Source organism: Plectropomus leopardus, chromosome 15 (genome assembly GCF_026936395.1).
Source record: "Plectropomus leopardus strain MGB_pleo_1.0 chromosome 15, ASM2693639v1, whole genome shotgun sequence".
In the NCBI taxonomy this organism is placed as follows: domain Eukaryota; kingdom Metazoa; phylum Chordata; class Actinopteri; order Perciformes; family Serranidae; genus Plectropomus; species Plectropomus leopardus.
In genome coordinates, this window is record NC_142190.1 from 10,718,830 (window position 1) to 10,738,224 (window position 19,395).

Genomic DNA, 19,395 nt, shown 5'->3' on the forward strand with positions numbered 1-19,395 from the left:
CTAAGCATCCTTTAAATTAGCTCCAGTTTGTGCCTCTCATCTATTATCATTACATTCTAATAGCTGTTTTTACTTTTAAAACATTTACTGAAAATATTTTAAGAATCTCGAAAGACTAAAAGATCTCAAAAAAAAGGTACACAATATGAAAGATTTTAAAATATTTTTTTCCAAGATGCAACTCTTTGTGTTGTGTTGTGGGGGTGGAATAATGTAAGATAATGTGAATCTTACTTTGTAATGGAACCTTTTTTGGTGGTTTTTATTTTCCTTTTACTTTTTTTTTTGGCTTTTTTTTTACTAAAGGTTTCTATCATCTAATCTTATGCTGTATGTCAAATTATATTATGATATTTTACAATTATTATATTGTTTTTGAGTGGAACCCTGAAATATTAGCATGTTAACAAGCTGATTTCTCTTTTTAAAAACTACAAAAATCCCAGATGTTTAGCTGTGACTTCAATGTTTCACTAATCGAATGTAGTGATAATACACGACAAACTGAGGGGAAACTGTAGAAAGACATTCGATGTTTTGACCTTCTGCAGCTGCTGCTGTTAATTCAGTTCACTTGCTTGAGTTCAGTAATCCTTCACAGAGAAGAACATCCGTGTGTTTTTGTGTTGTTAAAGATTCATGATAGATTTATGCAGAGCAGACTTTTCAAATCAATCTGCAGTAAATCATCGTGGCTGGAATACTTTAACTTTGAGTAGAAGACTAAATGTTTCCTGTGATGGATTATCTGAGTGAAGCAAGTTGCAACAGTCTGCCAGCTGCTTCTCAAACTGAGCAAAACTTAACTGAAACATCGACTCTAGAAACAGAGCGGTCAGCAGTACGGCGTGTGTTTCGTAAGTAGTAAACATCAAAACATACACAAACACTGGAGCGCTTCTTCGGGCCCAACAAGCTCTCAGTGAAAACAAAGAAAACACACAGAGCAAACCAAAGAAACAAAACAAATTCAGTGTATGATGCAAAAACAGGCACAGCAGATCACTAACCTTTGACCTTTTCACCTTCAGTTACAGTCCAAGGCCACCACTAGCAGGTCTGTACACTACACCTATTTACAAACAGTACAAGGGCTTGACAGCAGTTTGCTAAAGAAGGTTGCCAGTGTGTCCAAGTGATTTTATGATTATCCTGCGTTTCAAGCATTTTCCCAACCAGATAAGACATCAGTTTTGGAGGAAACGCCCCATTTTTCAGCATTTGGTGAATTTCAAAATACAAACATTAGCGTCAATCAAATATCAAAGTGAAGCAGACACACTGACAAGCCTTCTCTCAGTGTGACTGAACCGACAGTAAGGAGCCGCCACAGAGGAGCAGCCGGCGTTTGGTCTCTGACATTGTGTCCCGTCTCAAAACTCACCTGGACCCATGAACAGGGATCAACATGCACATGACCCCAGACGCTACCATGAAATGAAAATCTGAGTGCCAAAATATCTTAAATAACAAAATATATATAATATATACACTTTCATTGAAAAAAAAACAAGGTGACGGTGCACGTGAGACACCATCGTACGCACACAGAACAACAGCTGAGAGCTGAGCACAGTTTGAGGAAACAGTACAAACAAAAACTGAATGTCGAGGAAGCAAACATTCATTCGAAAGAAAATACACATCTGTACATACATACCTGTGTGTTTGAGTGTGTGTAATGTGTGTATGTGTTCCTGTGTAAATCTACTGAATACTGCTGAGAACAAAGCATGATGGGGGAATGTCCGGACTGTGAGGTGGTGTTACCCTGCAGGTCTCAGATCAGTGGGAGCGTCACACACACTGACGGACTGCTGGCTTCATGTGTCCTGCCTCCTGCTGTGCAGCATTACTGCTGGACCGTCAGGGACTTTACTGCAGGGGACAGAGGAGGACATCCATGTTACACCTACATGAACACGCTGCCTAGTAATTATGGCACGACTAATGATCTGTGATCGGCAATCAAAGGAAAATTCCTGTTTATTAAAGGTAACAAAATCCACCTGACAGCACATCTAAAGCTCAATAATTAAAGGGTAATCATGTTTTTTTTCAACCTGGACTCTATGTTCCCATGTTTTTTTGTACAAGTGACTAATAGGAACACAATTTTTGGAATTTCGCCAGTACTGAGTGAGAGCTGCAAAGGCAAGAGAGGCTGCAATTTAACCACCCAAGGCATGTTTGGACCATCAATTCATGTGCACTCAATGTGCTTCTTTTAGTGACTGAAAGGCTCTGATTATTATTCTGAGTGTCTAAATATTTATAGAAAGGATCTCTACAGAGATAAACTTTTGGTCAAAGCATATGATCCTTTGTGTTTAACCAGAAACAACCTTGAAATTGCAATCGCCAAAGCCACCAGACTCCACTCAAATAAACAGCAATTTCAGCTGGTATCAGCGCAGCATATTTTCACATCTAACTTGGTGAATTCAGAGTTCATTTCAATCAAACCAGAGTTGGTGATTGCTGGAAAAGTGGAAAGACCAAAAAAGACGTTTTTTTATTAGTTTTATTTCGTTTCTGTCGACTTTGAATGAAATGTTCTTAGTGATAAAATTACTGTTTATTTAAATGGAGTCTGGTGAGTTTGGCGTCATCGATTTTAGGGCTTTTTCTGGTTAAACAAAAAGGATCTTACTCTTGAAAAAAAAATCTATCTTTGTAAGCTGGAAACAAAATAGGCTATTCACTGTGCTGACCTGTGTGACGTTAATAAAGGCATTCAGTAAATTAAAGAAAAAAAAAGACAAAATATTTGAAGATTTCGCAATGCGTTGTCCAACTCCCCATGTCTTAGCAATTCAACACTTTTGAAAGACTTTTGATTTAACATTTACGAATTTAATGCCTTTTAAGATGTTTGAAGGATCCGTGGAAAGCCCTGGTTACACTGCAGCGCTCTCAGTAAATACTAGACCAGTTTAAACAATTGTTGTTCAAACTTAACACCTAGACACAAACACATTGGAAAATAGGGTCCAGGTAGAAAACTGTAACTTTCCCTTTAACACATTATATATTTGTCAAGGTGCTGGTTAGTGGATTTTGTTGCCGTTGGACAGACAAAAGCTAGCTGTTTCCCTTTGTTTACAGTCTTGGTGCTAAGCTAAGCTAGCTGGCTGCTGGTGGCAGCTTCATATTTAGCATACAGACATGAGCATGAAGCACAGGACATGAAACACATGACTGCATATATCTATTTTCTCATTTAACGCACAGCAAAGAGCAAAAGCGCAAGAGAGCAAGCAAGCACGTTTTTTTGGAAAATGTCAAACACTGAAAACTTGAAATTTCTGGCCTGAAAATCATTAAAATCAGTAATATAAATTTGGTAACTAGATACTAGAAACAACCAGTAAAGCCAAGCAGGCAGCATTAAAGCCCTGGAGACAATACTGAAAAATATGGGAGTATCCCTTTAAGTCGCTTGTATCAGCTTGTAACATGTCCAGACATCCTCACATCATTAGATATGTTTTCTGCGTGCTAGCAGCTGGCACAAGTTTATTTATAACTATTAAATTATTGATGGAAAAAGCCCCTGCTATTAGCCCACATAAACATTACATACCCAAATTTAAACCAGCGTCTGTGAAGTTACTGTGAGCAGGATGTCCGACTCTGCATTTCCTGACTTGCATCTATGATGATTTCTTTCTCCCTCAGGACAAACTTTACTTTTAACTCCACAACTAGGAGACTAAAGCAGAGAAAACTTTGAGTCCTTTTTTTGTTAATGTGAAATACTGTCATTGTATTCATCCAGCCACAATAGATACCTGGTCATTAGGGCCCTTTTTGTCTCCGTTGACAGCCTTTAGGAGGACGGCTTCCTCATTCTTTGTGTTGGTCTTCATCTCCACGACAATGTCGTCTTTGGTGGTCTTCTCTTTGGTGCTGCTGACAGGCACAAAAGGTTGGCTCGTGGAATTTTACAGAAACACAGGTGACTGCAGAGGCACTTCTTTTAGCATTTAGTTCATGTTTAACATTGACTTATTATATCCAGCTTTAAGCTTTTCTTTATTCAGTCTGTCTATATTTAATTTTGCATCAACATCCTCTGAATACCCGAAATACGCTGACATGTTCCTCTTTCATTACTTTAAGCCAACAGAATAAGGCTGACATTTTATGTTCTTGTAATTGTCTACAAATCCAATAAATTAGTCCGCCTCTCAGTATTTTCCAACTTCCCAAACCCATCTGTGCAACTCAAATCTTAAAAGAAAAAAAAGATTTAAAGATGTATACTTGTATTTAAAAAAGAAAAAGAAAGTCCAGTAATTTATTTATTGGCTGTGCACTGCATTATTTAACAAATGCAGATTAATACTCATTCGGAGTTCAAGTGAATATTACCAGAAGCAGGATGGTTTAAGAGGTATGACTCAAAAATAAACTACACTGCCCAGATTCATTGTAATGAACATGGGCACTGATGGTATTCAAAGCGCAGGAGCTACAATTTTTTTGATAAAGGTAAAATATGTCACCACAAACTATTATAAATAAAGCATTGTGGTGCTACAGAAATGTCTACAAATCATATTTCAGAATAGGCAAGATGCTTGTTTGAAATAGTCTCCAGCAAAAATCACATGATCATCATTTTCATGTTATTCTCAGTGAAAATGAAATGAAAAAATTACCATTCCCACTAAAGTCGCATTTGCAGTATCTGTCAAAATCGTCACAAATTTTTTTTTTTTTTTGCATATCATGCTGCCCTTGAAACCTGTGTTAATTCTGACAACAAAAACTATGACTTGACTTGTTCAGGACTAAAGCTGCAGCATACAGTGAGTTCAGTCAGGACTACTCAAAGGGGTTACTTAAGTTCAAGTTAACAGAGAAAGAAGGAAGTTGATATCTGGGCCCATTTTGGATGTTTTACTGAAATTGATACCATCGAACCACGCTTTCCATATTCTTAATCATTCAGTCTGTGTTTTTCACCAGATAACATTTTATGTGAAACTATTGTGTGTGGCTAGACTATATATACTGAAATTTGCTGCATAATCTGATAACTAAATAAAGATAGCCAACTGTTGACTGCAACTAGCATCAAATATGCCCAAACCTTTAGTCAAAGAAAACAGAGAGGTTTTCTTAACTAAAAAACTACTCAGATCTAAGACTTAAATAGGCCTAAATTATAAAAAAGCAGACCAAGTTAAGACTGCATGTCACTCAGTGCAACAGTGTGGCCCATTAATGTGTTTTAAACAGCATTAGGACAAAAATTGAGCTCTGCAGCACAGAAGAATGAGATTTATCAGCTCTGCATACACAGACCTGTTAACGGGACCAAAGTTGTGTTATTCTGCACACGTCAAAGGTAGATCTGGAAGACAAGGTACTCACATCTCCTGTTTCCCTGAGCGTCCACAGGGGATCTTCCCCTTCTTATGCAGGAAGTAGAGAACGCTGCCGAGGACGGCCAGCAGCAGCAGACACAGTATGATCACCACGATGATCACCCCACTGCCCTCAGCTACACACACGCACACGCGCACACACACACACACAGATCAATCATGTTAGCGTCAGTTCATATGGTACCTGCTACTTTGACAGCAGTGCAGTTTAAGGATATTTGCAGCCACAAAAGACACAAAACAAATATTTTTTCCTGAGCGTACAGCTTCTGGACAAAACACTGCATTCTGTGACATTTTAAAGGGGGTCTTTGCCAAAAGTACACATAAAGGTCGCTTCACTAGTCTTGCGGAGAACTACTCAGCCTGTGAAAACAGTTGCAACTGTTGCATAATGTATTCTGTGATCTCTGGAGGAGCTTTGTCGAGTCTTGGAGAACGACCCAAGCCAAAAGGAAATAAGGCCTAGTCCAGTCGACATGGGTATTTTTGAAAATGGGGTTTTTCTCTCCTTTGTTCTTAAACAGAATCTTGTCAACACAAACACTGTTACAAACAGACTTTCTGTCCAAATGAAAATCCAAAACCACAACTTCTCAACTGACTTTCTCAAACTGTTCACCATGTATAGAGTTTCACAAAAGGGTCAGTTTTTAGTGACCTAAAACAAGGAAAGCCCAAAATATAATGGCCAAATATGACAGTGTACGTTTGTACTAGGTCTTTTTTATTTATAACAGAAAGCCTGCGTTACAAACTGGCAGCACAAAGTTTTATAGAACTGTCATGTTTAAAGGTGTTCATCAGGTAGGAAAGGACTACAAAGACGTTACAGGTTGAATTATGGGAAGTGTAGGATTCAGTATTTTTTCAGTTTAAATGGGACTAAAAGTTAGAATCTCTCGGCCTTTGCTTCTCTTAATCTGTCTTTTGCAAGTCCCCCGACTTTAAGGAAGTGCATTGCTCAATGACTGGAGAACGCCTTTTAAAACAGAAGATAAGGGAACACCTACTCTATACCTGCACATTGCATTATTTAAACTTTTTCTTTCTCAAGTGGATTATCTAACAAAGTCCATTTTCTCATGCATAAGAAATAATTAGCTGTGCGTGAAATTATGTCGATTATGTATCAGTGTTATTAAAATGGAAGGAGTGCAGTAGAATGTCATTTATTTTGCGCAGCATCTGTGACCCACTCCTTAATAACTGACTTTACATTATCCGCCCAGAATGAAAATAGTTTTTTTTAAACTGCTTTTACTTTCCATTACAAAGAGGTTACACTTAATATTCATACCCTGCTACTGAAGTTCATTTTGTGTCAGAGGCGAGCAGTATACTGGTGGGAAATAATATAAACAAAAACATTTAAACAGGGTTCCCACACATTTTCATGGACAACATTGCAAGCTGGCATATATGATGGGAGAGGTAAAATGCAGGGCAGAAAATGAAGAAATGTTCTTGCTGGTGAACAAAACCTTGTCACACATCAGTGCATATTAGAGCTATGTTACATTGACAGCTACAAAAAATACATTTGGTTAGGTTATCCACCAAAGACTGCAGCAACATTTTTATTATATACAACAAAATTCCATGACTTTCCCCAAACTTTCAATGATTTTTTACTAATTACATGGCTTTTCCAGGCCTGGGAAATGTGTTATTCCATAACTTTTCCAGGTTTCCCATGACAGAAGGAACCTCGTTTAAAGGAAAACAAAGCATATTTGTCAGACTACTACAGTATTTCTAAGTCCTGTATAATATTCTTATAATTACTAACAATTGGTGTTTTTTTTGTGGATGGAAACAACTGCAAAATGTTTTTTAGCCTCCCAAAAAAGCAGCACCTAAAAAAAAATCATTATCAGTTTAAGTGTACGCTGTATTTGGAATATTTTACCGCTTTACCTTACTGTTAGACAGCCATTTCCATCATTGAACTGAAGCCGATATGCTGACCAGTCAAAGATTTGACCAGTTTGCGTGTTATTTTGTGACTTTAGGAGCCAAACTAACATTGTGTTAACAGCAATATATGGGTTTATAAGTAACAACAACATCCTGAAGAAACATCACATCACATGGGAGAAAATTTTTAGGAGAGCTAGAGAATATGGGAATACAGCATTTTTTGAGTATAAAACATAGATACTTTGACCACAATTAGAATTTCCAGATTTAAATAAATCAGAACCGGTACTAAAAAACTACAAAATAATATATCAAAACTTAAATAAATACATAAATGCGGATGCCCTTTAAATACATAGTATTAAATAGTCACAGTCATATTTGTGCTATGGTCCTCCTAAACTGAATTACAGTTTATTTTGCCGGTAATGATGACAGAAAGAATTTGTAAGAAATTGTTGTACTATTACTAACCCAATAAAAATCATCAAGCACATTGCTCTAATTCCACAGTCGTATTATCTCAGACATGACGTTATCACTGTCAGCTTTCAGCCCATTTTGTGGATTTTATTTGCTTTTCCTGCACCGAATTATCCAGATCAGCCTTTCGAATATGCTGACTCCACAAAAACTAATAGACTGAGACGGCGTCACTCATTTTATGATTCTGAGTGTCATAAAAAACTGATGCAATTCATTCTTAGATAAGGTCTTCCACTGCTTGTTAAATGTGTGTAGGAAGCTTCTACTCTGAGCGACTGTGCGTGTGTTTAAATACGGCCGATAATAACCTCAGTTAACAATTCGGGGACTTTTTGACACTGTTGTTTTTAATGGTCGTGGGTGAGGGGGGGGCTGTCTGAAATGTTTTTATTTGCCCATTGCATTCCCCACAGGCTAGTGAAGGTTTTAATGGTAAGAAGTGACTGCTCAGATAAAGTCAGAAAATTTCCCTGTAATAATGCCCCTCTTCATACTTTCCCGCAATTTCACCTGGTGTGTAAAAATCCACAATAAAACATAAGACCGTCTGGAAAAAGTCAATAAAAATGAGACACCTATTTATTTTTGTTTGTTTAACAAATTCTGGGAAATACAAATAATGTTTTTACCACTGCAGAGCATCTGGTCCAAATATTATAACTGTTGGCGTGCTTGGATTTGCTGGTGTTATGATTTTTCTCTCTGCATCAAACAGAATATTTAATGTGCCCACAGGCCATCCCAAAAGATCTGCTGGCAAACTAAAGACAGTCCTGCTATAACGTCCCTGTATGAACATCATGAATAATGTACACAGTCCTCCAACCCATTCATTGTGACAGAACTTTGTCTAAAGAAGAAACTGAGCTGAAGAGAAAGAGGCGTTTTTAACAAGAAGAGACTGAGAGCAACAATCTTACCGGGAGAGAAGGGAGCAGCCGAGGTGACTCTGGGAACTGTAGACAAGAAAAAAATGCTTAATATACGCACATAATTAATGTGCAGCTTTAGTGATTACAAACAATCCCTTATTCTTCTGGAGGTGTGATAGAAGGTGTAATAATACTGGCTTCATCCATCTGCTCTCCGCAGGTCACCAGAGGAGTCACAAGAAGGCTTAAAAAATGTTTTTAGGTACAAAGAAATCTGTTCGATACAGATACAGCTTGTGAGCAAACTGGAATTAATTAGAGTCCCAACTTTGCAAATGATCAGTCTTTGCTCGTGCATAGTCTGACATTTTAAAAAAGACAGCTTATGTATTCAGGACAAGCAACCCTCTCGCTCATGATGGTCATTAATTAAAGCTTCAAACGCAAAATAAGTGTTTGACTCCATCACTCATGCAGGAGAGAGCAGAAAACTCTCTTCTTCCTTCATGTCATTACTTTAAACTCACTGCAGCTCCTTCAGAGAACCACAGGCCAAATATTGTGCAAACAGTCCTGTCACATTGAAATAAATGGAAATTAAATGGGTGAAAAGATGAAATATGGCCTTTAACATGACAGAGGGATTTTTCAAACTTGCACTGTTTAAAGGCAAACGTTAGTGCATACTTCAGAAGATTAAAAATGATGGTTACTATGTATTTCAGAGCTTGAATGTGGATTTTCTTAACAGATTTTTCAGTGGGAGAAAAGCTCTTACTAGCTTTGATGCTGAAAGCCTTCACTTCGGTGCCCATGTCATTGGAAGCGTTGCACACAGCGCTGATGTCCGAGGTGACTTTGACTGACACCACGCTGTGAGTCATGTGCTCGGTGGCCTTGTTCACCACTTCTTGCCAGTTCTGTGAAAACACACAAACACACTTTACATTTCTCTCTCTACATCAGCAAGTATTTATTGTTTGAAAAATGATGCTCATGGGACAAAGTGCGCTCCAAAATACAGCTGACCCTCACAACTAGCAAAACTATGAAGTCTATAATCAAGCTGCCACCACTGTGACAGCACAGTGCTTGATAACCTGCAAAATAATACTGCACAGTAATGTATGACAATGTTTACTTTTTAACAGCTCTGTGTGCGTATCCATGTGACACTTCACTTTTACTGTTTCACATGTTCCTTTTCTTTTTTTTTACATAAGAACATTATGTTTGACTACAATACTAAATATCATACACGCTCGTTCAGTTATTTATTGATGGTATTGTTGTCAATATTTTATATATTATAAATACTGTTTTATAACTTGTTTAGATGTTATATACTTTATTGTTTTGTTGTAAAGCACTTCCTAACTTCGTTTTAAAAGGTGTTGAAAATCATTTATATTATATTTTTATTTATAAAAAACCAAAAAAAGCAAGGCAGCGTGAGTATATTTATATAGCACCATTCAAGTCATTTTTAGGGGCACTGAAATACGCTAAACACAAAGCATTAAGTAAACAGTAGAATTGCATTACAAAGAAATGAACAGATGAATTGGCAAAGAAAAAACTGTTCTACATATTCATATTTGTCTTTGTTTACCACCAAATGCATAGTATTCCCCTTTTTTAAGCAAAAATGTATAAGTCAGACTTATCAATGTGTGAATTTAACAGTTAGCAGTGTCTTTGGGTGTAGATTTGTTTTGTGTTCATGTTGTGACGCTCTGAATCATCCAGATATTTCCTGAAGTAAAGTTTTCCATCTGCTGAGCTTGTAATCTGGTTTAAAGGTCCGTATCAAAAAATATTTCTTGGGAGAGCGCAGACATTTTGCTAGAGAACGCAAAAGTTTCAAATGTTCCTCTCATTATCTTCACTTGTCGACTGATCATCAGCATCTCAGACCAAACTAAGGTCTACTGAACCGAACGCTGCATGATGAGTAGCATCTTAAATCCACCTATCAGAGCGAGTCAGAGCGGATACCTGGCTGCCGATGATGTTCCAGGAGATGCTGGGCTGTGGATGACCCTGAACCTCACAGCTCAGGTTCACCATCCTTCCTGTCGCCTCCGTCAGCTGCACCTCCTGCTCCGCTCCTACCAGCTGGGGACCACCTAAACACAAACACAGCATAATGTGTTTACACCAGAGACATGCACATGGATGGGGATGGCATTTTGTTTAAAATTTATTTATGGGTTCAGTTCCAGCTGAAAAAAAAATGCTGGTTGGATCACGAGTGTTGGATGATAAATATATAAGAATAAAATAACAGAACAGTATGTCTTTGCTCCATCTTCAGCACCAGCTGGAAAATGAGAGGCTCTTTGATTAGGTGAGTTATTAACTAGCATGTTGACTGGTAATATGTGCAGAGAGCAAAAACAAATTTAATTAATGTTCAATTGTATTTCCTGAATATTCTTTGTTTCGAAATACATTATATAAAAGATTATATTGTTGGGTCTGAACTGGATTTTATTGAGCAGGTCTTACAGAGGAGACAACCCCACCAGCCCCCTCCACTCCCTGCAGGTGTTTCAGCAGAGCTCCTTCAGCCACAGGTTGATCCCACAAGCATACAGGACTGAATGCTGCAGAAAGACTTTCCTGCCAGCTTCCCTTATACTTTATAGTGATCTTAAATAACCGCTGTTTTTAATTTTGCCCATCACATTTTTGATATACAACATAGTATCTATTATTATTATTATTATTATTATTATATCACTACCTTAGTTTCCCATGTACGAAATGTCCTAAAATGATCATTTTAAACGTGCTGCCTAACTAAATTATTCAAATATTACACGGTTATATCGGATATAGGATTTGCAGATTTTGGTCAGGCTGCAGATCTTGTGTATTTGAGGAATTTATTGGTTTTCTGTGCAGGTTGCAGGGTCAGGTGTGATACTGCAATTTGCAGTTCTGGTTCAGGAGCGGGTCTTGAAAATAACATGCATTCAGGACTCTGGTTAATACCATCAATTCAATTTCAACATTTCGTGTCTGTTTACCTGATGTGTGGATTAATTCGAGATAACATACATTTCCGCAGCACTCGTCTATCAGTTCAGTACATCAGAGTCATGTCATACCCACCACCCTACTGCCTTTTATTTTCTTTTCAGCAGAAATACAGTTTTTATTCGTTAATACAGTCCAGTCACTTTTTGTTGGATGTTAAACTACAGTCAGAGTGAACTTGACACTTCCTGCACAGATGCTTCAAATTAAAAACCTCTCAGTGGTTTGACAGAGAACAGTCCTCCTCGTTCCTTTCTGGTGGGTTTTTAAAGGGAAGAAAAGCTGCACACTCTGCAACTTTGATGCAATTCTTTATTTGAAGCTAAAAATGGACGTTTGGCACAAATCCAAACTTAACGTGACACTTGCAGCAACAGCGGCAGGTGTTTCAAATCGGAGCTCTTATGCAGAAATAGAGTCACTCAGGAGGCCATTCATAACCAAGAAAGGCATGTAACAAAAACACGGCCATATATTTTAAAAAAACAATGAGATCAAACCACAGAAATACAAAAAAAAATCTACACAGAAATACATTTGAGGGCTTACATTCAAATTTTAAATGTGAAAAAGGTGATAGAAAGAGCAATTAACACTTCAAGATCTTTCTGTTTTATTGCATAATTTCCCCATATGCAGACTTTTCCACTTAAGCCAAGCACTAGAACTCTTTTCGGTATTTTAGAATATCTTTTACCTGAATTGTCCTTTCCTAAAAAAGGTGAGTAAAAGCATTCCTAACAAAAATTTCTTTCTGTTTTATGGAGAAGACTCTGGAGAGAGACCATTATTAGGAAACTTCCCTTGGCAGGCCAAGATGGGAGTGTGCGTAGTTGCAGCAGCTCAGTACTTTCAGTGAAACAGCATTTTTTATACTTTGTGTGTGTTAAACATACGCACATACACATAAACAGACTGACAGATAGCTGCAATGCACTGTTTAAAGCACATGCACTTTATATCATACAAAGACTTGAGCTACAATCAACTTTAAACCTGCTGCTGCCATTTATTTATTAACATGTAAGACAAACTAATTATTACTATTATTATTTATGCTTCTTAGTAATTGTAACCTTTTAATTTCATCAATATTTGTGAATTGACCTTGTTTGTATCTGTTTATTTAATGTTTTATTAGTTTTGTGTGCAGCTGTCAGCCTGAGAGTAACAAAACATAATTACGTTGTACTACAATGTAACTACAATGACAAATAAAGTGTCTAATGCCTCTGCATCAGGAGTACAGAGAAGTTGGTGGAGCGGTGCAGGGGATGACTGACCTTGGACGATGATGTGGACGGAGCCGCTGGTGTGCAGGGCGGGCAGGGAGGGAACGGTCACCTCACATATGTACTCTCCTGATGTGTCGTAGTTGGCGTCTGTCAGGTGCAATGTGTTCCCCGTACCCACCTGCTTTCCATCCTGCACAAACACACACACACAGAGGTGATGTTTGATATTGAGAATGGACAATGAACCTGTATTAGTTAGTGGTGTGGCTTTACTAAGTATGGCAATGTAGACCAATGATGGTCACTGAATTGGATGGTTTCCCATTAAAGTTAGCACATTCATGTTTCCCAGAGGTTGTACAGAGCCCCTGTGGTGAGAAAAAAACAAATGGAAAAAAGGAGACTTTTGCGATCTCCCGAGAAGTGTTTTAAATGAGACCATGCATGAAATGAGATAACAATCGCTCTCACACTCCGTCTGACTTTGGGTGCAGATCTGTACTGATATGTGCTTATGTTGTCATGTGCTTAACCACGCAGACATTTCCTGAGGTAAAGCTTTCCGTTTGCAGAGCTCATTATCAAAGTTGTTTCAGAGCCACTAGACTGATGATGTGACTGACATGAGGGTATTTAACAGTCACCACATCTACTGATCTAGGCCATATTCTAGTTCAACAAGCCCTTTGCATGCTGCCCTGCTGCAGGTTACTCTAAATATTTCTCAAAAGAATATAGCAGTTTTCTGAGGGGTTGCAAAATGTTCTTCAGAGAAAGCAAAAATATTTATTTTTTGTTGCCACTCATCTATTTTGTCCTCCCTCTCAACTCAGACAGAGGGTGAATACAGATGTTCCAGCACAGAGGAAAATAAAGTGAATTTTGACCATTAAAGAACATAATACAAATATGCACCTGAAAATGGCATAATAGGTCCCCTTTAATCTTACATCTGTACTAATGTCTAACGTACCTTGTACCAGGCAGTGGATGTTTTCAGGGAGGACAGAGCGTTGCAGGTTGCAGTCAGATCTTCTCCTTTGAGCATAACTTCTGAGTCTTTAGGTACAACCACAGCTGGATCCAAATCTGAACACAACACGGACAAAATGTAACACAGGAGACACAAAGTTAGGCAGAATTAATTCAATAGTTTAAGTTAGTTTTGTGTGCTTATTGCCTTTCTTTCTGACCCTGAAATGACATGATCAATATTAATCTTACGTCCGTGCATTCAGTACAAAGCTGAACTTAGAACGTGGTTAGCATAGCTTCGTATGAACACTGGAGGCTGAGGGAAACAGCCGGCATGGCTCTGACCAGAGTGAAAAAAAAATGCAAACCAAAACCTCTACAGCTTACTAACATGAAGGATCTCCTTTGTTGTTTCTGTAAAAGTCTGTTCCAAATCTATCTTGTGTTATACCTACGTGTTTGTTTGTGTGCATATTCATGTGATCATTTCTTACAGTGCACAGTGAGCTGCATTTCTCCTTTGACATCAGAGTGGCTGTCGATATCCAGCGGGCGACACTGGTAGATGCCGCTGTCTTTACGTGACACTGGTGGCAGCATCAACACATCGCCGCTGCTCTCCAATTCCACATCCGGCTCCTGTAACAAATACTCTTATATGAAATCTGAATCCATGTCATGATCACGAGAAAGTCAAGACAGAAGTTAAGATATGTTTCTTGTATTAGATGTGCTTTTAGGAGAAACGTTCTAAAACATTTCCAAAAGAAAAAGATGACTCAAGATTTCTTTGGTGGAAAGAGAGTTTGTGGGTGAAAAAACAGGTGGTGATTCAAACCCACCAAATTTTTTGGAGTCACAAAACTTCATGTCAGAGGTTTATGTAAGTTACAGAACATTTCTCGCCATTTTTTTCGCCATCATGGTAACATTTTACTGTCTACTTTCACGCCTGAGATCTTGTGACAGCAGCTACAAATGAAGCCAAAATTTACATTGGAGTCCATTAGGGCGACAGACAAAAATGGTTAAATACAAAGTTTAAACAAATCCTAAATGTTTAACTGTAGTAACCAAACCAAGTTAGGCTACTCAACAGTAAGAATACAAGCCACAAAAATATCTGTTATATTTTTCAGCGCATTGCAAAACCACGATTACATACAACTATTGTGAGTGTGTTTGCTGTCACTATCACGGCGCTCATAAAAATATCTCAAAAATGTAATAATGCACCCAGTTTAAACAACTTATGGATTGTTAAGAATATTTTGTTTGTGTTTCTTTATTTAGAAATTGCAATTATTTTGGCAGAGATAATCATGACATTAGATTTTAGAATCGTCTCACGCCTACTCCTAAGTCATAGTTACAGCAGGAGCCTACCGAACGCCCCAGACTGCCTGGTTACTAAAAGTTAAAACGTCAGTCAGCTGAGTTTTGTCCGCACATACAATGGGTGTGTGTCTGACATGGGAATGAGTCCTACCCATGAGCCCCGTCAGCGTGGCCTCCGGTCTCAGACCCCGGCCTGGATCTGCAGGGTCAGAGCTGACAGAGCCTTCTCAGACCTTGCACACTCATGTCTACATGGGGGCCCTGTGAGCTCTGCATATCAAAAACATTCCCAACATGTCTCCTGTGTGTCACCCATTCTCTCTCTTGGGGACTTTTAGGGTGAGAAAATGCCTCCTATTCTTACTTGTTCTCTGTTGAAAATGAAGGGCGGCGGGGGGTTGCCATCACCCTGGCAACGCAGCTCCACAGTATCCCCCTCTTTGACCAAGCCCTGGGGCGACTCCTTCCACAGCTCCACCATGGTGGTGGGGTCTGGACACACACACACACACACACAAAAACACAAAAACACACCAAATCAAATTAAGCAGGCTTATTCAGCGAGCTGCTAAAGTCACTTTACACGGCCATTTCCATAACGCTGACAGCACAGACTGTTTGGCTCTGACTGCCACAGTATCACTAATAAAATGGTTCAAACAATGAACCAACAGACAAATAACACATCTGTTAAAATCCAATATTGACAATTACAAGATTTAACCCTTTGAAAACCAACGTCGCATAGATTCTTGCTTGAGTAAATTTGTATTTACTGATCTAAAATAAAAACACAAATAGCTACAACATTCATTCTTTTTCCAGCAGAAAGCTCAGGCTTCTGTTTTCTCCGTCATCACATCGTACACTTGAGATGACGTCATTAGGCAACATTACATTTGGAGCAAAACTGTGCAAAAATGTTTGGCGTCACCAGAGGAATCAATGATCAGTCTATCATAACTCCTTTGCACTCTGCTCATATCTCAAAAACTAAGTAGTGTGCATAGTTTAAACAACTTATGAATTGTTAAGAAATTATTTGTTTATGTATCTATGTTTAGAAATCTTATGGATCAATATGTTTTGTGAGCTTATTATTTCATTAAATCTGTTGAAAAAAGCTGTCAAGTTTTTTTTCATGACATAATTTCAATACTTTAATCAATTATTATGATTTATTGGCTTACATAACCATTTAGCCTAAGTCACGCAGATTTTAGCGAGATGTTAAGCATTTGAAGATTTTTCCAAGAAATGGCATCACAAGGAAAAATACCAATGAAGAAACTGGTGGACCATTTCTACTGCAGAGTTCAAAGAGTTAAGGTATACCTCAGCAATTTCATATTGAGACAGATCAAAAAAGTTTGGTATGGTTTTGTGCCAAAGTTTAAAGTATTTTTCATGACAACTAAACTGTGCATCATGTGTAAAAAAAAAAAAAAAGACAGAAAAAAAAGGTGGAACGCTCTTTTAAATGACACCAAAGTACACCCCAAATCAAAACCACATATTTTATCTCTTACCTGTAGTGCTATTTAGAAATCCACATTGTTATGGTGTGAGATGCTGAGTGTTGGAGATATCGGCCGTAAAGATATCTGTTTTGTCTTTAGATGACACTCAGCTTGTGGTGCTTAAAGCGACAAAAATAAAGCTGAAAAACTCAACAGCAATGTCTCCTTAAGGAGAAATGGAGCGGCATCAAAGCTGTAAAATTGTAGTTATGGACATTAGCCATGAAGTATCAGGCAGTGCCAATTTTCCTCCATAACTACAGCACCCTTAACTCCAGTTTGAGCACACTGAAGAAAAAAAAAAGCAACTTGTAACTAAACACCCGAGTGCTGGCTGTAACTTTATGTGGTCCACTTGGCCTCACAGCAGAGGAAACACTGAACCGAACAAGCTGAGGTCCCAAAGATGGAAGAGCTTTGCAGCAACTATTCTGTGTGAATTACTGTCAACTGACATGATACAAACATCAACGATTGTCAGCCATTGATCAGATCGCTCAATCAGGTATAAAAAGGCTCAGCGTTTACTCACAGTGAACAGTGATGTTGATGCTGTTGGACTCCACTGTCCTGATGGCTCCCGGGACAAAAAAGCTGACCTCACAGGAGAAATGGGCATCCTTGTCGTCCTTCATCACCTTGTACTCCAGTGTGCTCTGGACGGAGTAGAAGCCGCTGGACTCTCGTGTCACCAGGATCAACACATTCACATCTGGAGTATGAGAGACAGTATGAATCTGTAACAATGGACCACAACCAATACTGATCCCAGATTAAAGCAATTTTCACACATGAAGGACCAAAGTGCACAATGAGAGGTAACAATCTTCTCCTGTTTCAGGTTTAGTCAGACTTTGGATCGAATTATTAATCATCCAGCCGCTCACACTGAGCTCTCATTATTATAACCAGGGGCAGATGTAGTGATTTGAGGGCCTGGGGCCACAGGCACATTACCTTATTTTCAACCTTTCTCTTAATTTAACATAAAATATCCCTAAAATAAGTCTTCAGTTAACTCAGTGATAGTAAAAAAGTCCCTGAAGGAAAAAGATTGGGAACCACTGTACATGGTGCAGCCATGTACTAGGATTTAACCTAGACTTGTTAAGTGTGTATTAAAATATTGTTTGTCAGACAAATTGTAAAGCTCTGGCTGACCCTGCACTAAAGCTGTCGTGGTGCCCGAGCACCTATTGTTTCAGGATGCGATGACGCATATCTACATTGAAATAAATGGATTTGAGTGTACCATGTGATATGTGTCTGGGTCCTTAGACTCTTGCGATTCTGTGAGACCGAACCATTGGCCTGCTGACATGCATACAGCCAGGCTTGTATTCTTGCTGGTTCTGGACAAAATCATATTTTCATATTCATATTTTATTTCTGGTAGACCAACTGACCAACAGACATTTCATGTCTAGAGCCAAAAGGCTAAAATATCCCAGTTTTCTGTGGACAGAGTGGTTCCTTGCTGCTGTTTCTGAGAGATTTATGGATTTCACTGTTTCTAATCACAGTGCATAGAAAAGATTTCCCTGTTCCAGAGCTGTATCAGTATTTATACACATTTTAACCAAAGAAAACACTATAGTGTTACAGGTAGACCCTCTGAGACAGACACATTTGCACTTACGTCCTGGTGCAGACATCAGCGGCGTGTTGTTCTTGTACCAGGTGATGTTGGGTTTTGGGAAGCCGTTCCGAGCCTCACATGATGCAACCTGGATGGAAAGTCACATTGACAAATCTTTACTATCTTGAAGATGGTCATTTCAGCAGTCTACAAATACTCGAGACAAACTTGTCGAAACAGACATATTGAACTGGTTGACCTCAGTGTCTAAGATAAAGTGGACTCACCTTAGATGGCACCTCATTCGTCACAGATATTCCACTCAGGACTCCCTCGATCACTGGAGCCTCTGGAGGAGCTGAACATGGAAAATAATCCCTTCAGTCTTTTATAATCAACATAGTGAAACATTAAGACTTCTTTTAATTATTATCATTATTTCTGCCACTGACAAAGTGTTTAGTGAGCTTCCTCACCAAACACTCTGAGGTGAGTCTTGCCCTCGGCGTTCCCGGCAGCCAGCCCGTTAACCTGGCAGAAGAATTCCCTCTCGTCATGAAGCTGCACATCCTGGATGATGAGTTGAGTTCCCTGCTGGTCTGAAGTCACCTCGATGCGACCGGTGTAGTCCGTGTTGTTGTCCACCGTCTGCTGACTGCCGTCACCGTAGAAGATCCTCATCCGCGAGCTGTTACCCACAGCTCTCTGCAGGGGGACACACAGGGGACACGCTTTCACTCAACTCTTGGATATAATCATCTAATGAGAAAGCGTTCCAGAAAGAGTCAAAAATTAGTACATTAATTAATACAGGCCAGTTACTGTGCAGACTCCCATCAGTCACATGACTGAGGCTAAAGAGGGGAGGGTTGAGTTCAAATCGAGCAAAGAGGAGCTGATGGGGGTACTGCTCCAAAAAAAGCAGGTCCACTCTGCTGTTTGACTGTGTCTACGTGCATTGCTCATCATTTTCATTTAATATTTACATGAATTACATGAAGTCTGTGATTCAATGACTAAGTA

General features: G+C 38.8%; 1 protein-coding gene across 5 annotated transcripts in view; it reads right to left on the reverse strand.

Moving 5' to 3' along the window:
• Nucleotides 1-277: 277 nt before the first annotated feature.
• The window catches only part of mcama (melanoma cell adhesion molecule a), a 73,008-nt gene continuing 53,890 nt past the window's right edge, over nt 278-19,395 (reverse strand). For 2 of the 5 annotated variants that reach the window (XM_088087988.1, XM_088087989.1), the window contains exons 7-20: nt 18,849-19,077; nt 18,660-18,730; nt 18,433-18,520; nt 17,326-17,505; nt 15,638-15,765; nt 14,430-14,574; nt 13,934-14,049; nt 13,009-13,150; nt 10,679-10,809; nt 9,459-9,600; nt 8,729-8,764; nt 5,386-5,515; nt 3,795-3,915; nt 3,578-3,715 (exon numbers count right to left, since the gene is read on the reverse strand). In XM_088087988.1, the coding sequence (XP_087944114.1) occupies nt 3,593-3,715; nt 3,795-3,915; nt 5,386-5,515; nt 8,729-8,764; nt 9,459-9,600; nt 10,679-10,809; nt 13,009-13,150; nt 13,934-14,049; nt 14,430-14,574; nt 15,638-15,765; nt 17,326-17,505; nt 18,433-18,520; nt 18,660-18,730; nt 18,849-19,077 (1,782 nt within the window). In that variant the 3' untranslated portion in view covers nt 3,578-3,592. Of the gene's footprint in view, nt 1,879-3,577; nt 3,716-3,794; nt 3,916-5,385; nt 5,516-8,728; nt 8,765-9,458; nt 9,601-10,678; nt 10,810-13,008; nt 13,151-13,933; nt 14,050-14,429; nt 14,575-15,637; nt 15,766-17,325; nt 17,506-18,432; nt 18,521-18,659; nt 18,731-18,848; nt 19,078-19,395 lie in introns of those variants that run through there. The other 3 variants (XM_088087992.1, XM_088087991.1, XM_088087990.1) reach the window with 3 other exon arrangements.